The 14,833-nt window shown below is 44.9% G+C and overlaps 1 protein-coding gene across 3 annotated transcripts in view; it reads left to right on the forward strand.

The window, feature by feature from the left end:
* The window catches only part of spast (spastin), an 80,165-nt gene that overhangs the window by 18,253 nt on the left and 47,079 nt on the right, over positions 1-14,833 (forward strand). For 2 of the 3 annotated variants that reach the window (XR_011593823.1, XM_070884840.1), the window contains exon 4: positions 5,471-5,566. The exons of the other annotated variant lie outside the window; for it this stretch is intronic. Coding sequence is in view for 1 of the 2 variants with exons in the window: in XM_070884840.1 (XP_070740941.1) it covers positions 5,471-5,566 (96 nt within the window). In the remaining variant the exon portion in view is untranslated. The remainder of the gene's footprint in view (positions 1-5,470; positions 5,567-14,833) is intronic. 3 annotated transcript variants of the gene reach the window in all.

Consider the following 14,833-nt stretch of genomic DNA (forward strand, 5'->3'; position numbering starts at 1 on the left):
CAAAGTGTAGAGGAACAAAGGGACCTTGGAGTGCATGTGCACAGATCCTTGAAAGTAGCAGGTCTGATCGATAAGGTGGTTAAGAAGGCATACGGAATACTTGCCTTTACTGGCCGAGGCATAGAATACAAGAGCCGGGGGAGGCGGGGGTTTATGCTTTAAATTGTATAATACTCTGGTTAGGCCACAGCTGGAGTACTGCGTGCAGTTCTGATCACCATATTATAGGAAGGATGTGATTGCACTGGAGAGGGTACAGAGGAGATTTACTAGGATGCTGCCTGGAATGGAGAATCTTAGCTATGAGGACAGATTGGATAGGCTGAGTTTGTTCTCATTGGAACAGAGGAGGCTGAGGGGAGACCTCATTGAGGTGTACACCATTTTGAAGGACCTGGATATAGTGGATAGCCGGGGCCTATTTCCCTTTTTGGAGGGGTCAGCTACGAGCGGGCATAGTTTTAAGGTGGTTCAAGGTTCAGAGGGGATTTGAGGAGAGGCTTCTTCACGCAGAGGGTTGTTGGGGTCTGGAACTTACTGCCTGGAAGGATGGTGGGTGCAGAAACATTCACCACATCTAACAGGTGCTTGGATGGGCACTTGAAGTGTCGTAACCTGCAGGGTTACGGACCTAGAGCTGATAAGTGGGATTAGACTGGATAACCTCTTGGCTGGTGCAGATATAACAGTAAGTACTGCAGGAATCGAATACGGCCAGGGTGATCTCGTGGACTAGTTTTGATCGCCTGGATGGGTCGGAGAGGAATTTTCCCAGATTTTTTTTTTCCTCAATTGGCCTGAGTTTTTATCTGGTTTTTGCGTCTCTCAGGAGATCACATGGCTCTGGTTGGGGTGGAGTGTAGAATGTTTCGGTGCAAGGAGTGTCGCAGTTGTGTGGGGTGGACTGGTTGGGCTGGGTGCTCTTTACCTTTCTGTCATTGTTCATTGTACTTGGGTTTATATGTAACCTTCAGGGCTGCTGACCGAGGGCCGTGTGGCACCCCACTAGTTACAGTCTGCCAACCTGAAAAAGACCCATTTAGCTCTAATTTCTGTTTTTGGTCTGTTAACCAATCCTCTATCCATGCTAATACATTACCTCCAATCCCATGATCTCTTATCTTGTGTAATAACCTTGTCTTAATGTTAGAGCAGGGATATACAGTGCATGTGTTTGAACCAGACTGTTTGCAACCTTGGTATCATATTTGACCACAGATCTGCAGCAAAACAAAGATCGCCTATTTTCACCTCTAAGAGCAAATTAATTTCAGACAGCTTGAAAACTGTACCACTGCTTTCATCGCGAAGAACTGAAGACACAAAAACATAGGAACATTCTGTCCCTCAAGCCTGTTTCGCCATTCAATTAGATAATGGCTAATCTGTATCTTAACTCCATCTACCTGCCTTGGTTCTGCATCCCTTAATACCCTTACCCAACAAAAATCTATTCGATCTCAGTGTTGAAATTTCCAATTGACCCCCCCCAGCCGCAACAGCTTTTTGGGGGAGAGAGTTCCAGATTCCCACCACCCTGTGTGTGAAGAAGTGTTTCCTGACATCACCCCTGAACGGCCTGACACTAATTCTAAGGTTATGTCCCCTTGTTCTGGTCTCCCCCACCAGAGGAAAGAGTTTCTCTCGATCTACCCTGTCAACTCCTTCAATCATCTGAAACACCTCAATGAGATCACCCCTTAATCTTCTATATTCTTGCTCCCCTCAAGAATGAAATGTTTGTAAAAACAGTGTTTTCTAACTTTTTTATACTTGCAAGTGCTCCTATTCTGTGGGATACGCTGCAGCAAGTGTGTCCTGACTTTAGTGACACCTCATTCTCAATGTAATCAATAATTTCAAAATATTCTGTTTATATGAAAAAATGCACAAAATGTGACATTTGTTTGGAAAAACTGTGCATCAAACTTAATACCTACCTCTGGGCTAACTTTTTATCCAGGTAACTAGGTGTTGTCAGTTGAAATGTTGGGTTGTAGTTAACCAGTACCTGGTATTCTAAATCAAGATTGTCAGTTGACAGGATTTGGTTTACAGTTTGTTAATCCCCATGCTTTGCATACTTAGCGGTGCCCTGGCTTGCATTTATCCCTTAACCAACACCACCAAACAGATTATCTGGTCAGTTTCACCGCATTTCCTACATTACAACATTGACTCCACTTCAAAAATACTTCATTGGCTGTAAAGTGCTTTGGGATGTCCTGAAGCTTGCATTTACCTAGCGCCTTTCACATCCTCTGGACTTCCCAAAATGCTTTACAGAAAATGTTGGGGCAATTTTCAAGGCAGCAAAATGGCAAAGCACTTGGGCCTTGTTTACAAGTGCTCCTAATTCTGTCTATCACAAGTTGTAGAGCGAGAAAGCATCGGCCTCCTGTCTTACCCCAGCACTAATATTCTTGCCTCCGTATCTTATCCACTTGGATGTTGCAGGTGGAGTGATGTCAGTACTTCAGACAATGAACGTGTTTCCAACAAACATCCTTCTCAACATTTTTATAAATAATTTCCATTTGTGGTCCAATTTTCAATTTAGTGAAGGTGGCTAACCAGATTTTTATTATTTCTTTGCCTTTATTTTCCTGATTTGTTAAGGGGGCTACTTTGTGGAGGGTTTGGGATGGAGTGGTGGGAGGAAGTAAGTGAAATGCCTCAGGAAATCGCAGACAAGAATGGCCGGTGTCAGGAGTGGATGCAAAATTCCCCATTTAACTTGTCTTAATGTATCCCTTTAAACCACTCCCTCCCCACTTAATGAGGCAATAGGAAGCTTCCATCTAGGATAGTACATCGAGAAAGTGCACTCAGTCAAGTACTAACACTTGATTTATTGGCCCCGTGTCGTGCTTCGGAGGAGCAATTTCCTCCGGCTGATTAGTTTATCCAGTATCTGTAACGAGACTCGAGAGTTTCAGTGGCACATCATCACTGCACTTGCCCATTTCCCATTTCTACCAAATGGCTCTTGGCACATTTCAGTATTTTTTGATTATTTTTCTCTCGGAAAAGATATGGAAGAAGGGATGCTTTTCATTTTTGGGGTTTTCACAGCAAAGCGTATTCACACTTTTTTTTTAAATTTAAAAAATAAAGCAACGAGATGAAAGGTGGTTGCAATGGTAATGAGCTAAACATTGAATCATCCAATGAAGTTAAATCTGTAGCTTCAACCTTGGTCTGGGGTTAATCCAGTGCTCGGCAGTTTTGTGAGAATCAATCGGTTGTAACTCAGCCGATGAAGGTGAGTGTGAAGAAGACTGCAAAGGATCTTTTTGATCTTGGGCGCTGTGCTTCTGCTGAATTATAATGTCAGATTTTCTTTTCTGGCACTGTTTCTGATTTGGATTTCCTAAGTCACTGTTTCAAGAGGTGGGGTTTTTTTTTTGGAGCCATTTTCTTTTTGACTGTTTGCTCGGCCAAAGTGGAACTTTTCAATCCATGTTTTTCCACTTGGCCTTTGACGGGAAATGTAAACAGTGCGCGGCTGTTTCTTTCTCCACGCGGATAGTTTTGATGTCCCGCACAAGAGATTGTTGTGCAAAATCAAAGCACATGGTATTGGGGGTAATGTACTGACGTGGATAGAGAACTGGTTGGCAGACAGGAAGCAGAGAGTCGGGATAAACGGGTCCTTTTCAGAATGGCAGGCAGTGACTAGTGGGGTGCCGCAGGGCTCCGTGCTGGGACCCCAGCTCTTTACAATATATATAAATGATTTAGATGAAGGAATTGAGTGTAATATCTCCAAGTTTGCAGATGACACTAAACTGGGTGGCGGTGTGAGCTGTGAGGAGGATGCTAAGAGGCTGCAGGGTGACTTGGACAGGTTAAGTGAGTGGGCAAATGCATGGCAGATGCAGTATAATGTGGATAAATGTGAGGTTATCCACTTTGAAGGCAAAAACACAAAGGCAGAATATTATCTGAATGGTGGCAGATTAGGAAAGGGGGAGGTGCAATGAGACCTGGGTGTCATGGTTCATCAGTCATTGAAAGTTGGCATGCAGGTACAGCAGGCGGTGAAGAAGGCAAATGGTATGTTGGCCTTCATAGCTAGGGGATTTGAGTATAGGAGCAGGGAGGTCTTACTGCAGTTGTACAGGGCTTTAGTGAGGCCTCATCTGGAATATTGTGTTCAGTTTTGGTCTCCTAATCTGAGTAAGGGCGGTTCTTGCTATTGAGGGAGTGCAGCGAAGGTTCACCAGACTGATTCCAGGGATGGCTGGACTGTCATATGAGGAGAGACTGGATCAACTGGGCCTTTATTCACTGGAGTTTAGAAAGATGAGAGAGAGAGGTTCTCATAGAAACGTATAAGATTCTGACGGGACTGGACAGGTTAGATGCAGGAAGAATGTTCCCGATGTTGGGGAAGTCCAGAACCAGGGGTCACAGTCTAAGGATAAGGGGTAGGCCATTTAGGACTGAAATGAGGAGAAACGTCTTCACTCAGAGTTGTTAACCTGTGGAATTCCCTGCCGCAGAGAGTTGTTGATGCCAGTTCATTGGATATATTCAAGAGGGAGTTAGATATGGCTCTTATGGCTAAGGGGATCAAGGGGTATGGAGAGAAAGCAGGAAAGGGGTACTGAGGGAATGATCAGCCATGATCTTATTGAATGGCGGTGCAGGCTCGAAGGGCCGAATGGCCTACTCCTGCACCTATTTTCTATGTTTTTTGTCTATATGTAAGTGCTCCGATTCCCGACCTTCCCAAAACCTAAATGACCATTCACGGGATGTGAGCATCGCTGGCAAGGCCGACATTTATTGTGTTTGTCCTTGAGAAGGTGGTATGGGCTGCCTTGAACTGCTGCAGTGCGTGTGGTGCAGGTACCACCCTGTTGGGTAGGGAGTTCCAGGAATTGACTCGGCGGCAGTTAAATTGCAACCAATGTGCGTAGAATTGTAAAGGATAGCGCACAAGGGCTGAATTTACTCAACCCAGGAATGGAGGAGACTAGCTGACCTCAGGTTGAAATGAGATGTTTTTGCACCAGCTTTCATGATGGGTGATAAACTTTCAGCCTTTATCAACCCTGAAACTGGGGTTAAAAATCCTTTTTTACATGGGGGTGGGGATTTCATTATCAGGACATAATGAGGGTTGGAAAATGAAAATCCGTGTTGTGACGTCCTCTGAATTTTTTAATCTTAATTCTTTCCTAGCACCGTGCCCAAAATGGGTGTATACTTCAAAATGGAAAAGCAGATCGTTGATCCACGTCTGATCCTGCTTACTGGCGTCTCCCGGTCACTAAGCAATTTAAATCCTGTTCAACAGGAATTGTGAGAGAGCACGCCCAAATTTGTTCTTTAAATTTAGTGTAATATCCACCCATTTCAAAGCTCTGTAGCACAATTTATTTAACTTGTTTACTCTGTGTACTTATTTTGTTCTGTGTTTTTTTTGTTGATGTTTGTGCCCACTTATTGTGTTGTATAGAGCAGATGCTAGCATGCGCCAAGGTTGCCAAGCCTGAGAGGGAGGTGTGTAGAGACAGCCCAGGCCCGCCGTGCCCTATTGCACGGATCCAGTCAGGTGGGTTCCTCTGCTCGACCATACAATGGCTTTATTGGACGGCAAACCGTTTAATTTAATCAAAACTATATTTTCCTAGAAAATGTAATTGCTTTGTGAATGGATTGTATGTGAAGTGATAAGAACATGAGACTTGGGAGCAGGAGTAGGCCATTTGGCCCTTTGATTGAGCCTGCTCTGCCATTCAACAAGATCATGGCTGATAAGAACATAAGAATATAAGAAATAGGAGCAGGAGTCGGCCATAAGGCCCCTCGAGCCTGCTCCGCCATTTAATCCGATCATGGACTCAGTTCCACTTTCCTGCCCGCTCCCCATAACCCCTTATTTCCTTATCGATTAAGAAACTGTCTATTTCTGTCTTAAATTTATTCAATGTCCTGGCTTTCACAGCTCTCTGGGGCAGCGAGTTCCACAGATTTACAACCCTCAGCGAAGAAATTCCTCCTCAGCTCAGTTTTTAATGGGCGGCCCCTTATTCTAAGATTATACCCCCTAGTTCTAGCCTCCCCTATTAGTGGAAACATCCACCTTGTCAAGCCCCCTCGATAAGATCACCTCTCATTCTTCTGAATTCCAATGAATAGAGGCCCAACCCACTTGACCTTTCCTCATAAGTCAACCCCCTCATCTCTGGAATCAACCGAGTGAACCTTCTCTGAACTGCCTCCAAAGCAAGTATATCCTTTCTTAAATATGGAAACCAAAACTGCACGCAGTATTCCAGGTGTGGCCTCACCAATGCCCTGTAAAATTGTAGCGAGACTTTTCTGCTTTTATATTCCTCCCGCTTTGCAATAAAGGCCAAGATTCCATTGGCCTTCCTGATCACTTGCTATATTAACCTTTTGTGTTTCATGCACCAGGACCCCCAGGTCCCGCTGTACTGCAGCACTTTGCATTTGTTCTCCATTTAAATAATAACTTGCTCTTCGATATTTTTTTTCTGCCAAAGTGTATAACCTCACACTTTCCAACATTATACTTCATCTGCCAAATTTTTGCCCACTCACTTAGCCTGTCTATGTCCTTTTTCAGGTTTTTTGTGTCCTTACACATTGCTTTTCCTCCCATCTTTGTATCATCAGCAAACTTGGCTACATTACACTTGGTCCCAAGTCATTAATATAGATTGGAAATAGTTGGTGTCCCAGCACTGATCCCTGCGGCACCCCACTGGTTACTGGTTGCCAACCTGAGAATGAACCATTTATCTCGACTGTTTTTTGCTTGTTAACCAATCCTCTATCCATGCCAATATATTACCACCAACCCCATAAACTTTTATCTTGTGCAGAAACCTTTTATGTGCCACTTTGTCAAATGCCTTCTGGAAGTCCAAATACACCATATCCACTGGTTCCCCTTTATCCACCCTGTTCGTTACATCCTCAAAGAATTCCAACAAATTTGTCAAACATGACTTCCCCTTCATAAATCCATGCTCACTCTGCCTGACTGAAAATCTGTAGAAACGCTTGCTATCTGTTTTTATATCTCGTGTTAGTTTACTTTCATAGTCTATCTTCCCTTAATCATTTTTTAGTCATTCTTTGCTGGATTTTAAAAGCTTCCCAATCTTCTGTCCTTCCACTAGTTTTGGCCATTTTGTATGCCCTTGTTTTTAATTGGACACCATCCTTTATTTCTTTAGTTAGCCACCCTTTTCTCCTCACTGGAATATATTTTTCTTGAGAGTTGTGAAATGTCTCCTTAAATATACGCCACTGTTCATCAACCGTCCTACACTTCAGTTTATTTTCCCACTCCACTTTAGCCAACTCTGCCCTCATACCTTTGTAGTGTCTCTTATTTAAGCTTAGTCCGTGCTGGTTTGAGGTCTAACTTTCTCGCCCTCCATCTGAATTTGAAATTCAACCATGCTATGATTACTCATTCCAAAGGGATCCTTTACTAGGAGATTGTTTATTAATCCTGTCTCATTATACAGGACCAGTTCTAAGATAGCCTGCCCCCTGGTTGGCTCCGTTACATACTGCTCAACGAACCCGTCCCTTATGCACTCGATGAATTCCTCCTCAAGGCTACCCTGACCAATTTGATTTATCCAATCAATATGGAGATTAAAATCACCCATAATTATTGCTATTTCCTTTTTACAAGCCCCTTCTACCTCAACTCCACTTCCCTGCACTATCCCCATATTCTTTGATTCCCTCAATATCCCAAAATCTGTCGATCTCTGTCTTGAATATACTCAGACTGAGCCTCCACAGCCCTCTGGGGTAGAGAATTCCAAAGACTCACCGCCCTCTGAGTGAAGAGGTTTCTCCTCATCTCCGTCCTAAATGGCCGACCCCTTATACTGAGACTGTGACCCCTGGATCTAGACTCCCCAGCCCGGGGGGGAATGTCCTCCCTGCATCTACCCTGTCAAACCCTGCAAGTATTTTGTATGTTTCAATGAGATCACCTCTCATTCTTCTAAACTCGAGAAAATACAGGCCAAGTCTACTCAATCTCTCCTCGGGACAAAATCCCCATCCCAGGAATCAGTCTGGTGAACCTTCGCTGCACTCCCTCGATGGCAAGTATCCCCATCACCAGATCTCGCTCCTTTTGAGCGTGAAATTGTCAAGTTGATCCAGGAGAGTCATGACTTAACCATGGATCATGGGAACCTGGCTGGGAAGTCTAGAACAAGGGGTCACAGTCTCAGGATACGGGGTAGGAAATTTAGGACCGAGCTGAGGAGAAATGTTTTCACTCAGAGGGTGGTGAACCTGTGGAATTCTCTACCACGGAAGGCTGTGGAGGCCAAGTCACTGAATATATTTAAGAGGGCGATAGATAGATAGATTTCTAGACAAGAAAGACAGCAAGGGGTATGGGGAAAAAGCGGGAGTATGGTTTTGAGATAGAGGATCAGCCATGATATTGAACAGCGGTGCAAACCCAAAGGGCCAAATGGCCTACTACTAATCCTATTTTCTATGTTTCTATGCAGCGCTAGTGCTGATTTTCTCCCTTTACCTGTGACACCATGCTGCGAAAATGGAATCAGCGATGTAACCCTCTTAGTTGAAGTGTCATGATAGTGAGAATGAGCAGTTGCCAGGCCACTGGATAGCTGTCACTTTAATTTATACGGTTGCATTGGTCTGAAGGTCCAGTAGTGGATAGTATGAAATGCCTGTTAATGGAGATTTATTAGAGGCATTCAAAATCATGAAGGGTTTTGATAAAGTAAAGAATAAACTGTTTCCACTGGCAGGGTCCGGGTACCAGAGGACACTGATTTAAGGTACAGTAATTGGCAAAAGAGCCAGAGGCGAGATGAGAATTGCTTTTACGCAGCGAGTTGTTGTGATCTGGAACGCGCTGCCTGAAAGGGCGGTGGGAGCAGATTCAATAGTAACTTTGAAAAGGGAATTGGATAAATATTTGAAACGGTAATATCTTCATGGCTGTGGGGAAAGAGCAGGGGGAGTGGGTCTAATTGGAGAGCTCTCCAAAGATGGGCCGAATGGTGGCCTCCTGTGCTGTATGATTCTATATTTTATTAGCGAGGAGAATGGAACAAGTTATGTCGGTTATAATTGCCCATGAAATTTAAATAGCGTTTTGCACTTGTCCATCTTGTATTCTATTTATAATATATTTTCATATTGCCCAAAAAGTGTATTGTGTGTTTCCAAAGGTATATATGTTTTATACACCTGTATACAGGATTGAATGTGTGTTCAGTTACTGGGGCAAGCTCCATAGACAACCAAAAGCTACACATATTGCTAAAGACTCTCTTTGTTTTTTAACCCACACTTCAGCTAAACTTTTCAGTAAATCGCAGTCTGTGTTGCTTACAAATGGTGCAGTGCATTCTTCAATAAATTAGTGAAGCTCGTTACTGCTAACCGATGCAGTTTGACGTGCAGAGTAATTGCAGGCAATGGGGTTCTATGGGCATGTTAGGTGGCTAGATTACACTGCTGAAACAACATTGTCGCTGTTAAATTGCCAGGAAAGGTCTTTGAAGTGGAAATGGATTCAAGAGACTGATGGCTGGCTATGTGGAAAGAGAAGGCATTGAAGAATGTGAAGAAACAGCGGCTGTTCGCGAGCTCATCTAGCAATGTAGGAAAATGGTACATGACTGATGGATGATGTCCATTGGCAGAGATGAAAGAGGGGAGGCAAGACCTGTTATGAGTGTTCACTGGAAGTATTCAGCTACTGCAGTGCTGTTGTGAGCAGGGTGACAATCCTTGACACCAGATTTTGAATAATATAAGGTTTTAATGTTGGACTGTTATAAGACGGTGATTTTCTATGTCCTAACCACCCCTAAGCCTGCTTACTCACTCCGACGTCCCTACCTTGTCCCCACTGCTGCTGAAATTCTGAATCACCGCTTCCCTTCCCCAATTCCTCCTCCGAGGCCCCGCTCGACAAACTCTAAATCCTCGCCATCCGCTTCCTGCTCCATACTAAGTTCAGCCCGCCCGTCACCCCCATCCTAGCTAAGCTTTATTGGCTTCCCGCACCCGTCTCCTCCACCTCCCCCCTCCCCCCCGGGACAGATTGAATTTTAAATCCTTGTTCTCGTTTACACATCCCTACGTGGCCCTGCTCCACTCTACCTGTGCATCTCTCTCTCTCTCTTCTCTCGCTCCCCCGTTCGCTGACCCTGGTCACCTGGGCATCCACCCTCGTGTCGCTATCACTCCGCCTGTTGCCACCTCCACCTTACTGTCTGGCACTCCTTCACTAACCTCCTCCCTTTCCACCCCCTTCCCTGCTAAAACCTTCAGAAACCCATGTGTTCGGCCAGGCTTTTAGTCTCCTAACTCTCGAGCAGAGACTGGGCGCCACCTGCTGTTGTGCTTTGGAGTACCCTGCAGACTTTTCCCACGTTGAAAGCTGGAGTCCAAAAGTGAGCAGGTGCTGTTTTCATTTGGTTGCCTTTGGGGAATTGCTTTACTTGGAGATTAAGGGGTCATGACGATAACAAGTTGCACACTGAATGATGGAGGCTGTACTAAAGGACCCTTTCCTATTTCAGTATATGAATCGGGTTCATTAATGTACAGGTGTAGAAATGTGTGAGTGATTTTAACTAATCTGTACAAGTTGTATTCCACCGTCAGTTACCTTTTGGTATGCAAAGTCATGCAAGTCCAGCAGTTTTAAAAAAAAAAACAACTTTTGTTTATCTAGCATCTTTCATGACCTCTGGATATCTCAAATCAATTTACAACCAATTACAAAAACTCCTAGTCTCGTCGCCAAGAGCATGCAGAAATCAAGCGCAGGCAGCGGAAGGAGTGTGCAGCAAACCGGACTCCCCACCCACCCCTTTCCTTCAACCACAGTCTGTCCCACCTGTGACCGAGACTGTGGTTCTTGTATTGGACAGGTACAGCCACCTAAGAACTCCTGCTAAGAGTGGAAGCAAGTCTTTCTCGATCCCGAGGGACTGCCTATGATGATGACGACCAATTAAATGCTTTTGAAGTGCAGTCACTGTGTTGTAATGTGGGAAACGCAGGTTGTGCACCGCAAGGTCCCACAAACAGCAGTGTGATGATGACCAGATAATCTGTATTAGTGATGTTGATTGAGAGAAACTGTTGGCCCAGGACACTGGGGAGAACCTCCCCTACTCTTCTTCACAGTGCCGTGGGATCCGCCCTCCTGAGCAGGCGGACTGGGGCTTTAGTTTATAAGAACAACTTGCGTAATCGGACAAGAACAGAAACTGTGCCAGCGATTGAGATATTCGGAGGGCTGACCAAAAGCTGGGTCAAAGAGGTGGATGTTAAGGTGCTGCCCTGTTAGATGTGCCTCTTTCAAATGAGAAGACCACATCTGCCAGCTCAGGTGGATATAAACGGTCAAATTTGCAGGGCTCTGGGGATGGAGTGTAGTGGAGTGTTCAAAGAAGCAACCGGTGCAATAAAAGATCCCGTGGCACTGCTCAAATAAAAGCAGGAAATTCTAGTACCTCAACATTCCTTCCTCAGCCACCACCACCAAAACAGATTAACTGGTCATTCAGTGAACCTTGCTGCCATGTTTGCCTATACAACAATGACTGCATTCAGAAAGTTTTATTGGGACGTCATGAGGCACTATGCGGATGCAATTCCTTTCTTGGGTGTGAAGCTATGAATCACTATCTTAGCCAAGACACAGAGCTCTGTATATATTGAATCTGGGTCCAGGTTGGCGAGGAGTTTGGGAAGACACCTATGATGTCTTTTTTTTTAAAAAGGAGGAAGAAGTTTAATTTTTCCCATGTTATTTTGTTCACTGAATGGCTAAGTGTTTCTGGTATTCATTGCTCTCTCAAATGCCTGTTTACTAAGGTAGCCAATAATGCGAGTCGGGCACTGTACTTAAGACTTTGAGCAGAACCTGCTGTTATTCTGGAAAGACCAGAATATTTCTGTCAGCCGAGGGGTGAGTGGGCTTATCCAAGCTCCGCCCACATCCAAGGTTCAATGTGCGGAGCTTAGAGTTGAAAAGGGAGCGCAATTAAGATACGATGCTTTGTAAAGCTGGGGAATATTTTTTTTTAAAAAGAGCAGAAATTATCACGTGCATCCCGGGATTTCATATGATGCAGGAGGAGGCAACCTGTAGCACAGTCGCGACTAATAACTTCATAGAATCATAGAAATTTACAGCATGGAAGGTGTCCATTCCGGCCCATTGTGTCCGAGCCGGCCGACTTGAGGCCTGTTTAAACACGCAATTTCCTCACAACCAATCAAGCTTGGGCAAGTTCCTGGAGTGCATTAAAAAAGCGAGAATGAAGAATTGGGAATAATACTCGGCTCAGGCAGTGAGGCTTCAGAAATCGATCATCTGTGCAACAGATGGTCAGCCACTCTTTTTTTTAAAGAAAAAATTATGGGTAACATTTTTAAATTACATTGAATATACAGCACAGAAACGGACCTTTCGGCCCAACATTTGGTTACTGTTGATGGTTATCCAAGCTGGTTCTCCTGTGTTGCAAGTTCCCACATTGAGAGTGGGTACCCGATTTCTCTAATATGGGCGCAAGAAGCCTTGGTGGTGGTAACGGTGCAATGTCCCGAATCCGACAACCGGACATTTTGCGCACAGCTGGTGGAGTCGTCCCGAATCCGGAATCATTTTTGAGGTAAAACCCAAAATCCAGCATTGATTCCGTCGAGGATTCCGGATTTCAGACAAGAAAGTCAAGTCTGAAATCCAGAATCCTCAGCCTAGTCCATGCCGGATTTTAGGTTTTGCCGGATTTTGCCACTCAAAACCCGGCACAGATTCGGTTGAGGATTCAGGATTTCAGACTATTGATTTTCTTGGTCTGAAATCCGGAAAAACCCTAAAACCGGCACTGACTCGGTCCCAAGGATTCTGGATTTCGGACGTTGTACCTGTACTGGTTTATGATATATTGGGCAACACACTTGACACATCGCAGTCAGAGGGTCTGAGAGGCTGTTTCTCGTGCAGTCCATAATTGAAGAGGAATCATTTTAGAATATTTTAAGTTACTGTTTTTAAATATATATATATTTTATAATTGTTTCTTTAACCTCTGAATGTGACTCAATTGTGAAGCGAATGTTTAGTTTTTTTTTTATGATCAACTTCTGCACGTTCGGTAGATTTTGTTGTGATGCATTTAACTTGTTCTCTCAATCTCTCTCCTGCTCACCCTCATAATCTTTTAATGTTCCTCTTTTGGAGCAAGAATCTAATTCACTATGCTACCACACTGCACCCAAAAGGAACTAAGTTGCTTTGACTGGGGTTTCCCCCGACATATGACAGAAGACCCTCTGGTTCAGGCATAAAAGCTGAAAACCATTTCAGAAAGTGTCTGTTGTGGCTCAGCTGCCGTTCTGAGTCAGAAGGTTGTGGGTTCAAGTCCCACTCCAGGGACTTGAGCATAAAACCTAGACAGGCACTCCCAGTGCAGTACTGAGGGAGCGCTGCACTGTCGGAGGTGCCATCTTTCGGATAAGACGTTAAACCGAGGCCCCATCTGCCCCCTCGACGCACAAGATCCCACTGCACTATTTGAAGATGAGCAAAGGGAGTTCACCCCGGTGTCCTGGGGCCAATATTTATCCCTCAACCATTACTAAAACAGATTATCTGGTCATTATCACATTACTGTTTGTGGGAGCTTGCTGTGCAGAAATTGGCTGCCATGTTTCCCCACATTACAACAGTGACTACACTCCAAAAGTACTTTAAAGCTGGTAAAGTGCGTTGGGATGTCTTGAGTTCATGAAAGGGGCTATATCAATGTAAGCTCTTTCTTTACCCTTGAACAGACTCTGAGTTTGAAGACTGCCCCCGAAGGAGAGACCCTGTGTCACATCTCCGGCTCGATCGTTGTGGTTGCAAAGGCTTCGCAGCAGAGTCCTTCAGTGGAATCTGCTAAGGCAGCGAGCTCCCCACTAGTTTTCCCTGTCTTAGCTGATTTGGGTATATCGCCTGTCAGTTCACTGTCTCCGCTGGGCCGAATCTGTGTCCTGAAAGTTGATGGTAGTGACTGAGTCATCCCTGTCTTGCTAAGGGCACATCAATGTACAGTAGGCACCTCAAAGCATTGGAGCAGTACCAACGCTGCCTCTGCAAAATCCTACGAATCCAATGGCAGGATAAGATCATCCACATTAGCATTCTTTCTCAGGCCAACATCCCCAGCATCGAGACATTGACCACGCTCGATCAGCTCCGATGGACGGGCCACGTTGTCTGCATGCCCGATACTAGACTCCCGAAACAAGCACTCTACTCTGAGCTGCATCACTCACGGCAGGTGAACTCCTGGAGGGCAGAGAAAACACTTCAAGGCCACCCTCAAAGCCTCCTTGATAAAATGTAACATGCCCACCAACTCTTGGGATCCCTGGCCCAAGACTGCTCAAAGTGGAGGAGAAGGCACCGAACACCTTGAGTCTCTTTGTCGGGAGCTCGCAGAAGGCAAGTACAAACAGCGGAAGGAGTGAACGACAAATCAAGCACCCCACCCACCCGTCCCTCCAACCACCGTGACAGAGACTGTAGGTCCCGCATCGGACTCATCCATCACCTGAGAACTCGTATTAGTGTGGAAGCAAGTCATCCTCGACTCCGGGGAGTTGCCTAAGAAGAAGGGCACATCTCCTGCAGAAGTGGGCACAGGATTGTTGGAACAGTTCATAACACAACTTAATTACATAGAGTTCATAAGCACAGAAACCCGCTCTTTGTCCCGACTGGTCCATGCTCCACGCGAACTTCCTCCAATTCTATTTA

This window comes from Pristiophorus japonicus, chromosome 7 (assembly GCF_044704955.1).
Source record: "Pristiophorus japonicus isolate sPriJap1 chromosome 7, sPriJap1.hap1, whole genome shotgun sequence".
Lineage (NCBI taxonomy): Eukaryota > Metazoa > Chordata > Chondrichthyes > Pristiophoridae > Pristiophorus > Pristiophorus japonicus.